We start from the raw sequence: 16,215 nt of genomic DNA on the forward strand, positions 1-16,215 counted from the left end.
CGCGCGCCGCTGGGGTACCCAGGAGGGGCCGCGGCCGCTGCCCCGCCCCGCGCGGCCCGGCCCCCGCCTTATAAGGCAGCGGCTGCTGCGGGCCAGGCGCCTGGGGCCACCCCGCCGGCTGCCTGGAGGAGGCGCTGCGCGCCCGGCGCTCCGCGAGCCTCCCCACCGGCTCCGGAGAACTTGCCCCACGTAGGGACCCTAGCGACTGCCCAGGACCCTCGCTGTACCCTCTCGGGACTCGAAACCCCGCGCCTCCCTGCAGGTTCCTGTAGCTCCTCAGCAACCCACGCGCTGCAAGGACCGCGGTGCTCGCGGCCTTGGCGTTGAAGGAGCTCTCCTCGCCTCCTCCCACACTCTGCAGCCCTCCCTCCTCCGGTGACACCGGGCTCCGAAGGGCACGTCCGTCCTTTCCCGGGACATACCCTCTGGAGCGAATCCGGTTTGGAGTTGGAGTGCTGGCTCATCTCTGCCCGTTCAAGTCCTACCCATCCCTCAGGGCCTTTTTGTCCCTCAACTTCCGGAGGCCCCGACCTTTCCTGACCTAGGGGGCAGTGGTCAGTACACACCTGACACGGGAATCTTGGTCTCAGTTGTGGTCCCACACCTGTGAGAAGGGCACTAGCATGCAGGCATGGTCTGAGTGTGAGTCCCCAGAGTAACTCCTTTCTGGGGAAGGGGCTCAGTAAGTTCTAATTAAGGAAGCTAATTTAAAAACCTTTCAATATGTGGGCCCTGAACTGAACTGACTTGCTGATTATAGGGCAACAGTAAGGCTGAGCACTACCCTGTTTATTCCTTCACACTGTACCAGGCAAATACTAGATTTTAGCACATTTAGTGTTAGAGTGTTAGAAAGCATGGCCCATCCTGAATCAGAAGGGACTTCTGGTGGTAGGTGGGCATCTAACACCTTATATCCAATTCTCTTTCCCATTTTACCAACAAATCCCAATTGACATGACCAAATGAACCCAGTAGGAAGAATTCTGTAGGGTTGGGGGTTTGGTAGATGAACAAAATGTAACCTTGAGATATGCATTCTCCCGATAGATAAGGTTTGTCTGATGGGTAGGAACTCCACCCTGTCTGAACTGAGTGTATTGTTTATGTATATGTGAATAGATAAGGTTTGCATGTCAAAAGGTTGGAACACCACTCCAAAAGACACAATGGGCAAGAAAGCCCAGGTGTGAATGGGTTGTGTGTGTGTGTGTGTGTGTGTGTGTATCTCCTTTGATGTCTCTCCAGTGAAAAAAGGGAGAGACGAGAGAGACGGGGCTTCGCTATATGGTCAGCAGAGATGCCATCTCAAGGACTTAATTACCTAAAACACCATGTAACCTGGGGAACCACTTTGCAAATAAATTGGGCTGCATCCAGAGATCTGGGGCATTTGCTCCCTTGTGATGCTCCCTCTCGCTCCAAGCACTATCTGTTTGTAGTTCATTGTGTTGCGCCCACCCCCGGCAGGCTGGGAGAGATGGCAGAATTTCATATCATCTCCAGAATCCATGGATTCTGTTTCCATCTTAACCAAAACTTTGAGACCGTGAGGTGGAGACAGTTGAGCACAGGGGAGCCACTCACTGCACACAGAGGGAAGCCCATCAAAGGATCATCACTTACATCTCCTTGTACAGAGGTGAAGGCTGAGGCTAGAGAGGGCCTGAGAGTGGGTGGGGGACAAAATCTGAATTTAGTGGCATCCTTGGAGTCTGTAGACCTAAGAGTTGGCCTTAGCAGCAGGCACATGGAAGGGACAGTTGGCTGAATAGAGTTAGGGTAGTGCCAAAATTGCCCCCAGCAAGGGCTTTGGGCTGGTTGGATGGGGAGTCACTGGCAAGCTGGTCATAGCTGGTGCCCAGGCAGCAGACAGAAACAAGAGAAATGGCAACAAAGGTCAGTCATAAAGAATGTTTGACCCAAATTATCACTTCTTTTTGTTCTATTTTAAGAGCTCTTTACCTATTCTAAGATCATGAAAAGTTTGTTTTCTTCTAGAAGTTTTACAGTTTTAACCTTTTACATTTAGTTCTGGCTCCTACATTCATTTTGATTATGGAGAGTGGTATGAAGCCAGAGTTGTAATTCTCTCTTTCTTGTTTGGCATATGACTATCCAATTGCTCCAGTGCCATTTCTTGTAAAGATCATTCTTTTCCAATTGGCCAGATATATGTGGCTCTCTGTTCTATTTCATTGATATATATCTCTATATCTCTATCTCTATCTATCTCTATCTCTATCTCTATCTCTATCTCTGTCTCTATCTCTATAACTATATATTACACTAATACCACACTGTCTAGATCACTCCAGCTATATATAAGTCTTAAAATTATGTAGTGTAAATTCTACTTGTTTTTTTCTTTTCAAAGTTGTTTTATCTATTTTAGGTCCTTTACATTTTCATATAAATTTTAGAATCAGGTTGTCAGTTATTGTAAGACAAACAGACAAAAAGCCTGCTGGGATTTTGATTGGTATTGCCTTAAATTTATAGATAAACTTGGGGAGAACTGATCTCTTTCTAATATTGAGCTTGCTGATGAATCAGCATAGTGTATCTTTTTATTATATCTTCTTTAATCTCTCTTAGTTATGTTTTTAGAGATGTTGCTCTTTGTTTAGTTTTCTATTCTTGTAATGTCTTTTTCAGATTTAGAAATCAGGGCAATGTTGACCTTATAAAAGAAGTTGATGAGGGTTCTTTCTTCTATTTTCTGGAAGAGTTTGTACAGAATTAGTATTATTTCTTCCATAAACATTTGCTACAAATTATTAATGAAGCCATCTAGGCATGGAGGTGTTTTTGTTTTTTGGGGAGGATAGGGACTTTTAAATAACAAATTCAGCTTTATTAATAGATATAGAACCATTTACATTATCTATTTCTTCTTGAATGAGCTTTGGTAACTTGTATCTTAAAAATAATTAGTCCAGCCCTGGCCGGTTTGGTTCAGCGGTTGGAGTGTCCGCCTGCAGTACAGAGAGACCGGGGTTCGGTTCTCACTAAGGGCACGTACCTCAGTTGCAGTTTGTCCCTGGCCCTAGTTGGTCGTGCGGGTGGCAGCCACTCGATGTGTCCCTTTCACATCGATGTTTCGCTTTCTCTCTTTTCCTCCCCCCCCCCCTGCTCTATCTGAACAAAAAATGGAAAAATGTCCTCAGGTGAGGATTAAAAATAATAATAATAATAATAATAATAATAATAAGTACATTTCATTTATCTAAGTGTGGTGGGATTTATAGACATAAAGTTGTTGCTAGTATTTTGTTGTCTTTTACTGTCTGTATGATGTGTGGTAGTGCCCCTTTATCTGATCTGATATTGCTAATTTGTGTCTTCTAGAGGTTTATCAATACAGTCAATCCTCATTATTTATAGTTTCTGTATTTATGAGTTCGCCTACTTGCTTAAATTTATTTGTAACCCTAAAATCAATACTTTCAATGCTTTGACAGTCATTCAAGGACATGTGCAGAGCAGTGAAAAATTTTTGTTCAACACACTTTTCCAGGTGAGGTTGAAAAGGAAACACTCTTCAGCTCTCATACTGTGTAAACAAAAGACCTTTTCATGGACTATTTAGTGTCATGCTTTTGCATTTTTGTCTTTTTGCGTTGGTGATTTTACTATTTAAAATGGCCTGCAAGTGGCCCTGGCCGGTTTGGCTCAGCGGTTGGGGTGTCGGTCTGTGAACCAGAGTCCCGGGTTTTGCCCCTACTAGGGGCACGTACCAAAAAATAATAATAATGAAATGAAATAAAATAAAATAGCGTGCAAGTGAAGTGTTGACTCCCTTCTACACCTCTGGGTCAACTCTTCCAGATTCAGATTCTGGGACAGGAGCATCTGTTTGGCTGAGCCTGGGGCTCATGCCTCCTTCACACTAGAAAGAGAACAGAGGAATGTCGGCACCCCTTCAGTGTCCATAGTTAGATACGGATCTTCTGTACTCAAAGAGAGCTTTGTCCACATGCTGAGCAGCCAAACACAGCCAATGTCTCCCACACCTCCCTGTTCAGAGGGGGAACTTTGTGTCTGTCCTACATGTTTCCTTAGAATGTTCTATGCTCCATGACTCAGCCCTTCTCAACGTCTAAGCTCTTCCACCATTATGAATTCTTCCCCAAAGTATGGTTTAAGGTACAAACTATGCTTTAAGCCCTTCATGCTTTGTCTCTTAATCTGTAGAGGTTTTTGAAATACAAAATCCATTGTAATAGCTTAATGAGTGGAAGGTCTTGGAAACTAGAAAATCTGGAGAAAGAAAATCTTGCAGAAAATCACCAGGACAAGTCCATGGAGCTAAACTGTTAATAAGCCACTTATTATTCCCCTTCCTAAGAGAGGGGGCTTCTCTGACTCTGTCCAGATCTTAGAAACCAGGAAGGAGAGAAGCTTCATATCTAAGGGCTGAGAAAAATGTGTAGATAATGAGTTATTGTTACTTAATACTTCCTTTATTTTATTTTATTTATTTATATTTTTAATCCTCACCCAAGTATATTTTTCTATTTTATATTCAGATAGAGTGGAAGGGGGAAGGAAAGAGAGAGAGAGAAAGGGTTGGGGGGGAGAGAAACATTGATTGGTTGCCTCCCACATAACCCCGACCAGGGCAGGGGACCAAACTGCAACAGAGGTACATGCCCTTGAGCAGAATCAAACCCATGACTCTTTGGTCCGCAAGCTGATGCTCTAACAGCTGAGCCAAACCAGCCAGGGCTACTTCCTTGATTTTAAAGTGAAGGACGTAAATGAAAATTCCTTCTTATTGGTATCTGTATTGCTATAGACTGAATGTTTTTCTAAAATTTATATGTTGAAACCTAATTCCCAATGTGATGATATTTGGATGAGGGGCATTTAGGAGATGATTAGGTCATGAGGGTGGAGCACTCATGAATGAAATTAGGGCCCTAATAAAAGAGACCCCAGAGAGCTCCCTCTCCCCTTCCCCTCTATGAGGACACAACTAGAATTCAGCAGTCTGCAACCCAGAGGAGGGCTCTCACCAGAGCCCAATCGTGCTGGAATCTCTAGAACTGTGAGAAATAGATTTCTGTCCATTTATAAGCCACCCAGCCTATGATATTTTGTTATAGCAAATAAAACTAAGACATGTATCTTAGAATGCTGAACCTTACATTTACTGACTTATAATAAAAATAACCTATTACCTAATTTGTAGCCTGGAGGGAGAAGACTCTTCCCTGATCTTTGAAAAAAATGTGTATGTGTGTGGGGATATCCCTAAAATGGCCTGAAGCATGATTGATATGGTCACTATAACTTAAATATTACCATACTACTGATTTAAAAAGAGAAAAATAAACTAGGTATTAGACTAAAGGAGCTAGACAAATTGCAAAACAAAATTAAAGAAAAGAACCATAAACAGATATTAAAATCTAGTTAATAAATGTTTAGGAGTGAAATGTATTGATGCTTGCAATTTACTTTGAGATGCATAAAAAATGGATTCAAGTTACTTTGGAACACACAAAATAAGGTGGACAGATAGAAGGAGAGATGGATAAAAGTGATAAAGCAAACACAGCAAAATGTTCATTGTAAAATCTAGAGAGTGAGTATACGGATTTTCACTTTTTGTTTGTAGGTTTAAAATTTCCCATAATAAAGTGTTTAAAAATTAACTGACTAAAGAAATTAATATAAATAAAAGTAAAATATTATACTTTTGAAAACAGAATAGAATTGAAAAATATAGCCTGAGGCTGGAAGACATATTAAATAAATAAATCTCTACAAAATCAAATCAATAAAAATGTCTAGCTTTGCCCTGGCCAGTTTGACTCAGCGGTTATAGCACTGGCCCGTGGTCCAGAGAGATCTGGGTTCGGTTTCCGCTAAGGGCACATACCTTGGTTGCAGTTTGTCCCTGGCCCTGGTTGGGTCATGTGGGAGGCAGCCACTCGATGTGTCTCTTTCACATCGATGTTTCTCTCTCTCTTCTTCTTTCTCCCTCCCACTCTATCTGAACAAAAAATGAAAAAATGTCCTCAGGTGAGGATAAAAAGAAAATTCTAGCTTTGACCAGTTTTACTCAGTGGTTAGAGCATTGGCCCGCGGACTAGAGAGTCCTGGGTTCAGTGTCTGCTAAGGGCACATACCTCTGTTGCGGTTTGTCCCCGGCCCTGGTTGGGGTTGTGCAGGTGGCAACCAGTCGATGTGTCTCTCTCACATCGATGTTTCCCTCTCTCTCTCTTCCTCTCTCCCGCTCTATCTAATGATAAATGCAAAAATGTCCTTGGGTGAGGATAAAAAAAAATGTGTAAAAGGATAACAAACTCAAATGTATCACATTAGTTGCCGACTTTCTCAGCCTGCCAGGAGTCCATGCAACGCAATGAACTACAAACTGACACTGCTTGGAGTGAGAGGGAGCATTGAAGGGAGCAAATGCTCCAGATATCTGGATGCAGCTTGATTTATTTGCAAAGTGGTTCCTTGAGTTACATAGTGTTTTAGGTAATTAAGTACTTGAGATCGAGTCTCTGCTGACCTTACAGCCAAGCCTAGCATACTTCCTGTCCCAGCCTTCTCTTGCTGGTTTCAGTGGAAAGGCATAACAAACACATTCACACTTGGACGATAAGCACATCGGTGCTTTTAGGGTGGCTTTCCAAACCCAACATGCATACCTTATCTAATCTAATGAATTCTATACATTCAGGGCAGCGTTCCAGCCCTTATCATGCATACTTTGATCAATACTTACAGGGGCAGCTTTCCAGCCCAACACGCGTACCATAACTATTCACATGTATACTTTGATCCTTGGCTGGCCAGACCGCGAGAATGCATACCTCAAGGTTACATTTTTTTTTTTTTTTTTTTTTTTATCCTCACCCGAGGATATTTTTCCATTTTTTGTACAGATAGAATGGGAGGGAAAGAGAGGAAGAGAGAGAGAGAAACATCGACGTGAAGGGACACATCGAGTGGCTGCCACCCGCACGACCAACCAGGGCCGGGGACAAACTGCAACCGAAGTACGTGCCCTTAGCGGGAACCGAACCCGGGTCTCTCCAGACCGCAGGCCGACGCTCTAACCGCTGAGCCAAACTGGCCAGGGCTCAAGGTTACATTTTGTAAAACCCCCAACCCTACAATTAGTAATGAAAAGGGGATGTAATCTCTTCTTAGACATGTTCAGAAAAATATCAACAATTCTCCACTAGTAGTTTTTTTGAACTGGGCAGTTTTCTAGAAAAATACAAATTACTATGATTTATTTAAGGTGAGAAAAAATCTAAATGAACTGATATAGCCATAAAGAAAATTAAAAAGAAAAAGATCACTGCTTACCTAAATATAGCTAGACCCAGCAAGGTTTGCAGGCAAGTTCCATCAAATCTTTTGAGAGACAGAAGATTCTGGTACTATTTACATGTTCTGAAGCAGTAATTTTCCACTGGTGTGCTGCAGGAATTTTTAAAACATGCCATACCTGCCCTGGCCAGTTTGGCTCAGGCCCTGGCCAGTTTGGCTCATTGGTTAGAGTGTTGGCCTGCGGACCAAGGAGTCCCAGGTTCGATTCTGGCCAAGGGCACATATCTCAGTTGCGGTTCGTCCCCGGCCCGGTTGGGAGGCAACCAATCGATGTGTCTCTCTCACGTTAATGTTTCTTTCTCTCTCTCTCTCCCTCCCACTCTGTCTGAAGATAAATGTAAAAATATCCCCAGGTGAGGATTAAAAACAAAAACAAAAACAAAACACGCGATACTTGACTATTTACCTGACTTCTTTTTCCTCAGACTGTCAAATAAAAAAATGACAACGGTTAACAACAATAGCCATCTAGTGTGAATGAATTAAAATTAAACCCTTTTTTTGGTCAGATTGGCAAAAATATATATTTTATGGTGTGGTGCAGAATTTTAGTAATTAGTTTGTGTGCCATGAGATGAAAAAGATTGAAAATCGCTGTTCTAAAGCATAGAAAACCTCCCCTGTTCATTTCATGAAGCTGGAATGATCCTGACTAATGGCAAATACAAAAAAAGGCACAGTGCAACATCATTTATAAGTATAAATACCAAAAATCTTAAATAAAATATCAGCAAATTGAATCTAGCAGTGTATTATTCAAATAATATCTCAAGGCCAAATAAAATTTATTTCAAGGGAGTAATGGCTTAGTAAGAAATATATTCAGAACTTATTATATTAGTAAGGCAAAGAAAAAATATAATGTAAATGAATGCTAAAGGTATCTCTGATACACTTCAATATCCGTTACTGAGTTTTGTTTTGTTTTTTACTTTCCCTTAGCAAAGTAAAAAGAAGCTTCCTGAAACAAACAGTAAAACATGTCATACTGACACGTCACGCTTAACAGTAAAACAGTGGGACAGTCCCATTAAAATCAAGAACATAACAAGGTATCTTGCTATCACCACTATTATTCAACATTGTTCTGGGAGTTTTAGCCAATACCAGGACAACTCAAGGAGGGCAGGAGGGCCTGGACTCCCTCTCTAGGTCGGGAGGGGTGGGATTCTCAGGCAGCTGGGGAGAGGCTGGGAAATGTGGGCAGGAGGAAGGGCTGGGAGAGAAGAGGGAGAGGAACCACGGAGGCGGAATGAGGTCTGGAAGGAAGGAGCGGTCAGTGGGACACCTCCAAAACTGTAAACCGCGAGGCCTCCCCCGTCGTGGGCTGTGCACTGGAATGACTGGCACATCGTCACATCTCCCAGTCCTCTTACTTGGCATTGCCCTGGCCTGCTGTGCTGCTATCTTCCTTTTGCCCCACTCCCTTCCCTGAATTGACTCTCCACCCTGCTCTCTGCCCAGAAGGTTGACCTGCAGAGTCACTGCAACAGGCCCCCTTCCTTGGGTTTACACCTGGGTTCGGCAGTGGGACGAGACTCAAGGGAGGAAGGGGCAGGACACGCCTGCTCCACGCAGCGCCTCTCCTGGGGTTCTGAGCCTGCCTCGCCTCTTTGGGCTTGGGGGGGCTGGCAGCCCCGTGTTACAGCTCGCACCCTGCATCTCCTTGTGGTTCCTTACACCTGCTCGCACCTGTGTAATTAGTCCCTTTATTAAGCCTTCTTCAAATTATCCTCAGTTAGGTGGTCCACCTATTTTCCTGCCGGGCCCTGATCAACATAAACACTTACCCACAGCTCAGTAAAGCAACCACTCTCATCTCCAGCAGGTTCCGGGCTCCCACCTGTGAACCATTAGGCAGGGAAGTGCCAACCAACAGACACCCCCAGTTAGGAAACCCTGCTCCTGAACTTCCCCTCCCAGGGTACGAGGTAACTAGCTCTCCGCCAGGTGAACAGGGGGACCCTGTCCCAATTAGATACAGACAGCGGAATGAACAGAGAAGGCTCTAGTAGGATTCTGCACCCACTGGTAGAATCAGAGAGGGGAAGGCGCACTGTGGGAGACTTTTTTCTTTGTTTATACTTCCAGGTATTTGGGGGAATGCATGTGTTATTTTTATAATTAGAAAACAATATAGCTTTGGAAAAATGAAAGAGGTGGAACTGTGGCAAGGGTGTTAAGGGCGTGTGAGGCTTCCTGACTTATCTTTACCCCCACCAGCCTAATTTCCTGAGAACCTAACTCGACCTTAGACTTTACACTTGTTCTCTCTGTGCACCACTTTGCTCTGGGTCAGTGAGAGAACAGGTGAAAAGCCTGCAAGTGCTGGAGAGCTGCATCATCTACTTTATGATGCCTGTTGCTTCGGTCCTGTCTGGTGGTCAGACCCCACCCAGCAAGCCTGCCTTGTCAGTCTGTTGAGCCTATTCCACCGGCCTACCCTTGGTGTCCACCTTCGTGGGGCTCTCCTGCGAGGCTGGCTCCGTCCTTGAGAAGCACTAATCCTGCCCAGCTGCCTTGTGCCAGGGAAAGTCCAGACCTGGCTACAGATGTTGGCTTTGCCCTGACTCACTGCGGGACCTTGGGCTAGTATTTTTGCTCTCTGGGCCTGTTTCCCTCAATGGACAAAGTGGAACCCATTCCCCCCAGCTCCAAGATTGTTGGATGGGGAAGAAATTCCCTAGGAATGCTCCCTCTGCTTTCCCTTCCCCTCCACTCGAGCCCCTCAGCCGCTGAGAGAAGGGGGAAGCTCCTGGCACAGAGCCTCGGGCCCCTTTGAGAAATAGAGCACCCCTTGTGGGAGTGGGAGTTTGATGCCCACGAGCCTGCGGCTGAAGGAAAACCATTAATTAAATCAAATGAAAAATATAATGGATATTCTATGGATTTGGTGTCCAGGTCATTAGTGTTGCTGGCGGGTCTGACTTTCTTCCACAGTGGAGCTGAGACAGACCCAGGCTGACCCTGAGACCCTGAGGGTGGGGACCAGGCCCGGGGAAGCCTGGCACCCGCCTGGCTGTTTCCTCAGTAGAGTCCAGGATGCTCACAGGACAGAGGGAAAGGAAACACAGCCTGATAACAGGTTTGGTAGGTGATCAAGGTCTCTCCTGATGCTGAGGTTTGACACACACGCTTTGTGCACGCAGGGCTATCCAGGTGTTAGTATAGCTGGAAGGGCGAGGGCATCGGCTTTAGATGCCACTCTGGCCTAGCATTCAAAGCCAGCACATCTGCTCTTCCCTGTACCTCCCCTCACCACCCCTTCCCAATGGGTCAGCTCCACGGTTCTACCACTGGGGACCTGGACTCTCCTGCTTCCGAACCTTTGCTCAGGCAGGACCCTCTGCTCAAAATGCCCCTCCTCAAAGCACCTGGCAGAGCCTCCCTATTTCTACCAGGCCCAGCTCAAATCAAACCTTCTCTCAGAAGCCTTCTGTCTTCTTGAAAGACTTTCTCTCTCCTCCTCACACCTCCCACGGCACATTGTCCCGTGGCAGTTAGATCACCTTCCTCCTGCCCCGTGCAGGCACACCGTAACTGAGGCATGCCGCCCAGGAACTCAGTCAACACCAATAGCACTAGAAATGAACATCCCACGGCTTGTATTAACGACGTCCTAATGACGGTCTGAGACTGATGCCAGTAGTGACACCACAGTAAACTCACCGACTCACGGAGAAGTCAGCCTTGTCTGTGTTTGGGGCAGAGAAGACCATACCTCTCATGCCCTCTGCTGTGAGCAATTGGTCACTCATCTAGCCTCAGCTAGAGGAGGCAGAAGAGGCCTTTGCCTTGGGCATGGGGTTGAAGTTTTACAATAACCAGGAAAGAGGCCTGAGAAATGAAGGATGGCTATTTCAGTGATTAGAGGTAAGTGCTGAAGTTACGGAACCAGACAGATGTTGCGGTGGGATTCCACCACCTAGTTGGATACGGGTCCATCTAGCACAGCTGGGGGTGGTCACTGGAAAAATAAAACTGTTTTCATATTTATGCTCTAACAATTTGAGACCGTAAAAGACCTGGTTTTGTCTTAAGGCAGATGCTGTCCGTGGCCTTGGCCTTCTTACTTGCTCTTCGGACTGGGACTGGGCAGCAGTGAGTACAGGGCCTGACTGGCCAGCCTGCTCCCCGGGCCGGTGAGTGGCCTAGGGGTGAGAATATAACCTGATCCTGGCCGTGGAGCTATAAGGAGAGGGATTTCGGAGAGTTTTCTTACCCATAAGAGGCACTGGCAGCAGGAGAGCGCACAGTGGCTCTGGTCCCCTTTCCTCTTGCTTAAAACACTGTGCTGGAAGCTGAGCCAGCCTCCAGGAGGTCATGAGGACAGGGATGCGATCTCTTTGCCATGGACATAAAATGAGGATTTGGGGGCATGAACGACATGCACTGTGTCCCTGGCCTACAGAAAAATGACTCAGGGGAGACCATCCAGGCACAACTGAGTCTTAATTTTGGGTGCTCTGTCCCGGGGCCCCTGGGAAGCTCCCTGAAAGAGCTGAATGAAGCAAGATGTCCAGGAGGCAAACAGCATTCCTCAAGTTGGCCTTTGGCACTGATTTAAATTTTCCGTACTCATTAGTCTCTTCTCTCTGTTGCCATTTTTGCTCTGGGTATAACAATTACTTTATTATGTTCCTTTGAAAAATTCCCTTTTCAATAGGTCAGTCATGCAAAGCACCTCATTGGTGGTGACTGGGCTCTGGTGGCTGTTGGGTACAACACCTCTGGGTGGGAGCCCGGCCCGAGGGCAAGGCATTTGCTGTGTGCTCCCAGGTTGATTGGCACGGGGGCGGGTGGCCTGTTAGAGAGATGTGCATTCCCTAGACTCTCCGGGTAAGAGGATACATCTAGCAGAAGGCTTCTTCTACGAAGTTGTTTCCTGTGAGAAATCCATTCCATCTGGCTTAGGTGGCGCCGAAGCTCCCCTAACTTTTGTTCTCTGCCAGTCATGGTTTGCCTGCATAAGGCGGGAGGAAGGCGATCTAATTGTACAGACAAAGTGACCCATGCCAGGGCTATGACCCTCTTGGGGTCCATTCCTGCCCAATTACTTTCTGTGGACTGGACAGGGAGTGATTTCATGTTCTTCCAGCGTCTTGGGTTCATTACCCGTGGTCATAACAGCGTCTGAATCTTTCTCTGGAATCCACTTCTCAAGAAGTTACATCACCTTCTGAAATGTCCCTTCCTGAAGAACTGCTTTCTCCTGGACTTCTAGGCCCTCACTCCCAGGCCCTGGAAAAATCCTATGGCTACAGAAGCCTCATTTCTTTCTCTCCACAGCCCGTTGTCTCCCACAGGATCTTGATCCAAGGCCTCTAGCAGCCTGACATACTCGGCCGCGGGCAGAATGCCGGAGAGCTATGCAGTGGGGGCTCTCTCCTGCTCTGATGCCGGGAAGCCACTGACACGCTGCCCATAAGGGGCCTGGGTATGCCCACCACGGCAGCTGGCAAGCGAGGAGCACCTGACCTGACATGGGCTTGTGCTGCCCATAACCATCTTCAGAGTTCTCATGACTGTGTCCTCAGAGCAGGACCAACCTTTAGCTCTCTTCCTCGACACATCCAATCCTCCGAACCAAGCATCTCTCTCCTTTCTATTATTTCCTTCCCAAATCATGAAACTTCTACTGCTTTTCTAGTGAAAATTTTAATCAACCTTGGCTGTTGTCTTATCCCAGTGAGAAATAATCTCTGCGGTAGACTGTATTATTGTTCAAAATTCTCATGGTTCCTCCCCCAGCTCTTCCCTCCTCCCCCAACCACTCTCCCCGGAAGATTATACATCACTACATTCTGAACTCACAAGTGGCCATGTGATTTGCTTGGGCTACCAAGACATAGGCAGAAAAGACAGTGTCACTTTTGAGCGGAGACCTAAGGGCCAGGTGTGGGTCTCTGTCTCTTCCCTCCCCTTAGTGAGGACACTGAAATGGGTCCTGGAGTGGAGATGACACAGAGGAGTGCAGCTGACCCACGGGGGCCCTGTGACGGGAGCAAGAGGTGAGCCTCTGCTGCTGTCAGCCCTGGAGGTTAGCTTTAGCTAGATTGATAGAGCCTCTCAGGACCTGATCAATAGGCCCTCCGTCTCCACAGTCCGAAGTTCTCGCTGACCCGGGACAGACCCTGGAGCTGGAATGTCGGGCCCAAGGCAGTGGGACCAGAACTGCCTAGAGTGTTTCTGGGTCTGAAGCTTTCTTGGTCTCTGTACTTGACATTCTGCCACTGCCTGGCCTCTGCTCAGCCTGGGTCAGGCCTGACCAGCTCTGTTCCAGCTGCCCCACCTTCCCAGGGCCTTGGCGTGGAATAGTAACACTCCCACAACTTCTTATTCCAGAGCAAAGGACACAGCTTACCCAAGAGTGAGCAGTGGTTTCATTTTAAATGTCCACATGGCCTGGAAGTACACATAACCATATAAAAATTATTTTTATTAAAATAGAAGAGCTTTCCAATATACTGCACTGAAGACACTTATATAGAAAAAGCAATCAATTGCAACAAACATGCTACATCAGCACTGAGATATTCTGAAAGCTTAAGTGCCCACCTTTAAACAACATTTTGGTATAATAAGCATATCCTTATATATTTCAGAGGGTACATATAATACTGAAAAAATACTTCATATAAAGTCTAAGTTTAGGTGCATATAAAGAAGAAGCATTACATTGAATAGCTTATTTCAAACTGAAACACATTCAGAGTATTCAATTTCTTAGACAACATGCAAACATTTTAACATTTAGATTGACATTTTTAAATATATAAACCATAATTCTTTATAATTCTATATCAGAAAAGAAAGTCAGACAGAACACTTATCTACACTGTGCATGTCACAAAAAGCAAATGTATCTTCATAAACGGAAAGTACTGGGTTAACACACATGATTGTCACTTTACAATATGGCTATTCACCTTCTTCATAATAAAATAGAAAACTCATGTATTATTTACATGAACTACTAATTATTTCATTTTTTTGGCAATTATATAAGTAGCAGCAATTGGTTTAAAGATTGATGTTTAAAAAAATCTAAATTTAACTCAATGAATACCAGAGAATATACATCTGGTTAACATAAAGATGTACAATGTAAGATGCTTTGATGCAATATAGCTTCTCCCTTTCACCAAAGTCACAGACACATGTTCATGACCACTGGGAGACACGTACAGTATGTCATGTGAATGCAATTTAGTTAGCTTGCTTTTGCTTATCACAAGAGATGGGTTCCTGAATTAAGTTTCTGTAAGTTAAGTTTGCCTGATGATCCACATGATAATCCCAAAGATGCTTTCTCTCTATTTCACACTTAAATGGCAGGGGCTCTTCACTGCCCCCAGCTTCTAAACAGAGTAGGTAATTGTCTGTAAACAAATACACAAATACTAGGAGCCCCTTAACACTTACAGGAACTCTGAAAGGAAGTTTCTGTGATACAAAGCCCCCAGTATAGTGAGTTATCTTTCTAAAAAGTGATCATCTCATTTATCAGTAATATTGAATATATTTTAGAGTAAGGTACCATCTAATGATCCAAATGTAAATTGGAATGCAGTGATCCACTAGAAGGAAAAATCTCTTTTCATTAGTATTTGTAAGAACATATTTTAACATTTATAAAAAAACAAAAACCCTACTACTATTGGCAGATTAAAAAAATACTGTGTGGTGAACAGAGGTGACGAGTGCTTTTACTTGGCCACTCTTCGACTACGAACCAGCAGTCCTGCATGCCTTTCACAAGGTAGAAAATCAGACTGAGGAACATCCTGCACTTTTCACACGCAGTCAGTTATGTGTCCAGACTGCGTGCAAGGTAAGGCCTAGGCTGAGGAGGAGGCAGGAGGGCCAGGGAGGTCTGGCCCAGATGCCAGTCGATGGCACACTGCTGGAGACCTGTACCTGGGAAATGATGAGGGCAGAGAGAGGGACATGGGACGCCAGAGTAGGGCTGTCGGAGTTGATAAGGGATTCGATCTTCTCTGCTTCTCTATTGCAGGCCTCAATCTGCAAGAGGAAAATCAGATTCCTTTAACATAAAACCACAGAACCCGTGAAAAGGTCAAGTCATTTCCACATATATTCCAACATAGGAAATACTATGCTTTCACCTTTTCCTTTTCTTAGCCAAAGTAACATTTAATTATAGTCATAATTTATTACGTAAATAATAACAGCATCAATGGAAATCAAATCAGAAGTGAAATGATCTGCAGTGCCACTGCCCTTTCTTCCTTCACAACCCTTTCACTACGTAGCGACATTCAGACATCAGCTTGACGCGGTTAAACAGTCACAGGGGATGGACTTTCAACGCCTGCTTGCACATCAGGAGGAAGGCAACTAGACTGAGTGAGCTTTCTAACGACGGCAGTTCCTAGGCTGCCTGTATTCACCCCCTTCGCTTGAGCCTTCACTACAGTAAACCTCGACTTCGCAGACCTCGATTTAACACACTCTGGATCTAATGGTCAAAAATTCCAGTTCATATGTCATATGTAAAAAGTAACACCCTGTTAATTTTAAAACGCTTTTAACTGCCTGGTGGGTGTGGCTCATTGGCTGAGCGTCGACCCATGTACCAAGAGGTCGCCAGTTCGATTCCCAGTCAGGGCACATGCCCAGGTTGTGGGCCCGACTCCCAGTGGGGGGCATGCGGGAGGAGACCAATCAATGTTTTCTCTCATCGATGTTTCTATATTTCTCTCTCCCTCTCCCTTCCTCTCTCTCTCAAATCAATATAAGAAAAAAATAAAATAAAATAAAATGCTTTTAACCAAGATTTGCTTGTAATTAAATTAACAGGTTATTTTTTCTTATTAATTCACCGTTATT

General features: G+C 45.0%; 1 protein-coding gene across 1 annotated transcript in view; it reads right to left on the minus strand.

The window, feature by feature from the left end:
* Positions 1-13,784: 13,784 nt before the first annotated feature.
* Positions 13,785-16,215, minus strand: part of RECK (reversion inducing cysteine rich protein with kazal motifs) — a 75,536-nt gene continuing 73,105 nt past the window's right edge. The window contains exon 21 of the mRNA XM_036261847.1: positions 13,785-15,387. Within this exon, the coding sequence (XP_036117740.1) occupies positions 15,169-15,387 (219 nt within the window). The 3' untranslated portion in view covers positions 13,785-15,168. The remainder of the gene's footprint in view (positions 15,388-16,215) is intronic.

The sequence above is a fragment of the Molossus molossus genome, unplaced genomic scaffold (genome assembly GCF_014108415.1).
Source record: "Molossus molossus isolate mMolMol1 unplaced genomic scaffold, mMolMol1.p scaffold_m16_p_14, whole genome shotgun sequence".
Taxonomy (NCBI): Eukaryota; Metazoa; Chordata; class Mammalia; order Chiroptera; family Molossidae; genus Molossus; species Molossus molossus.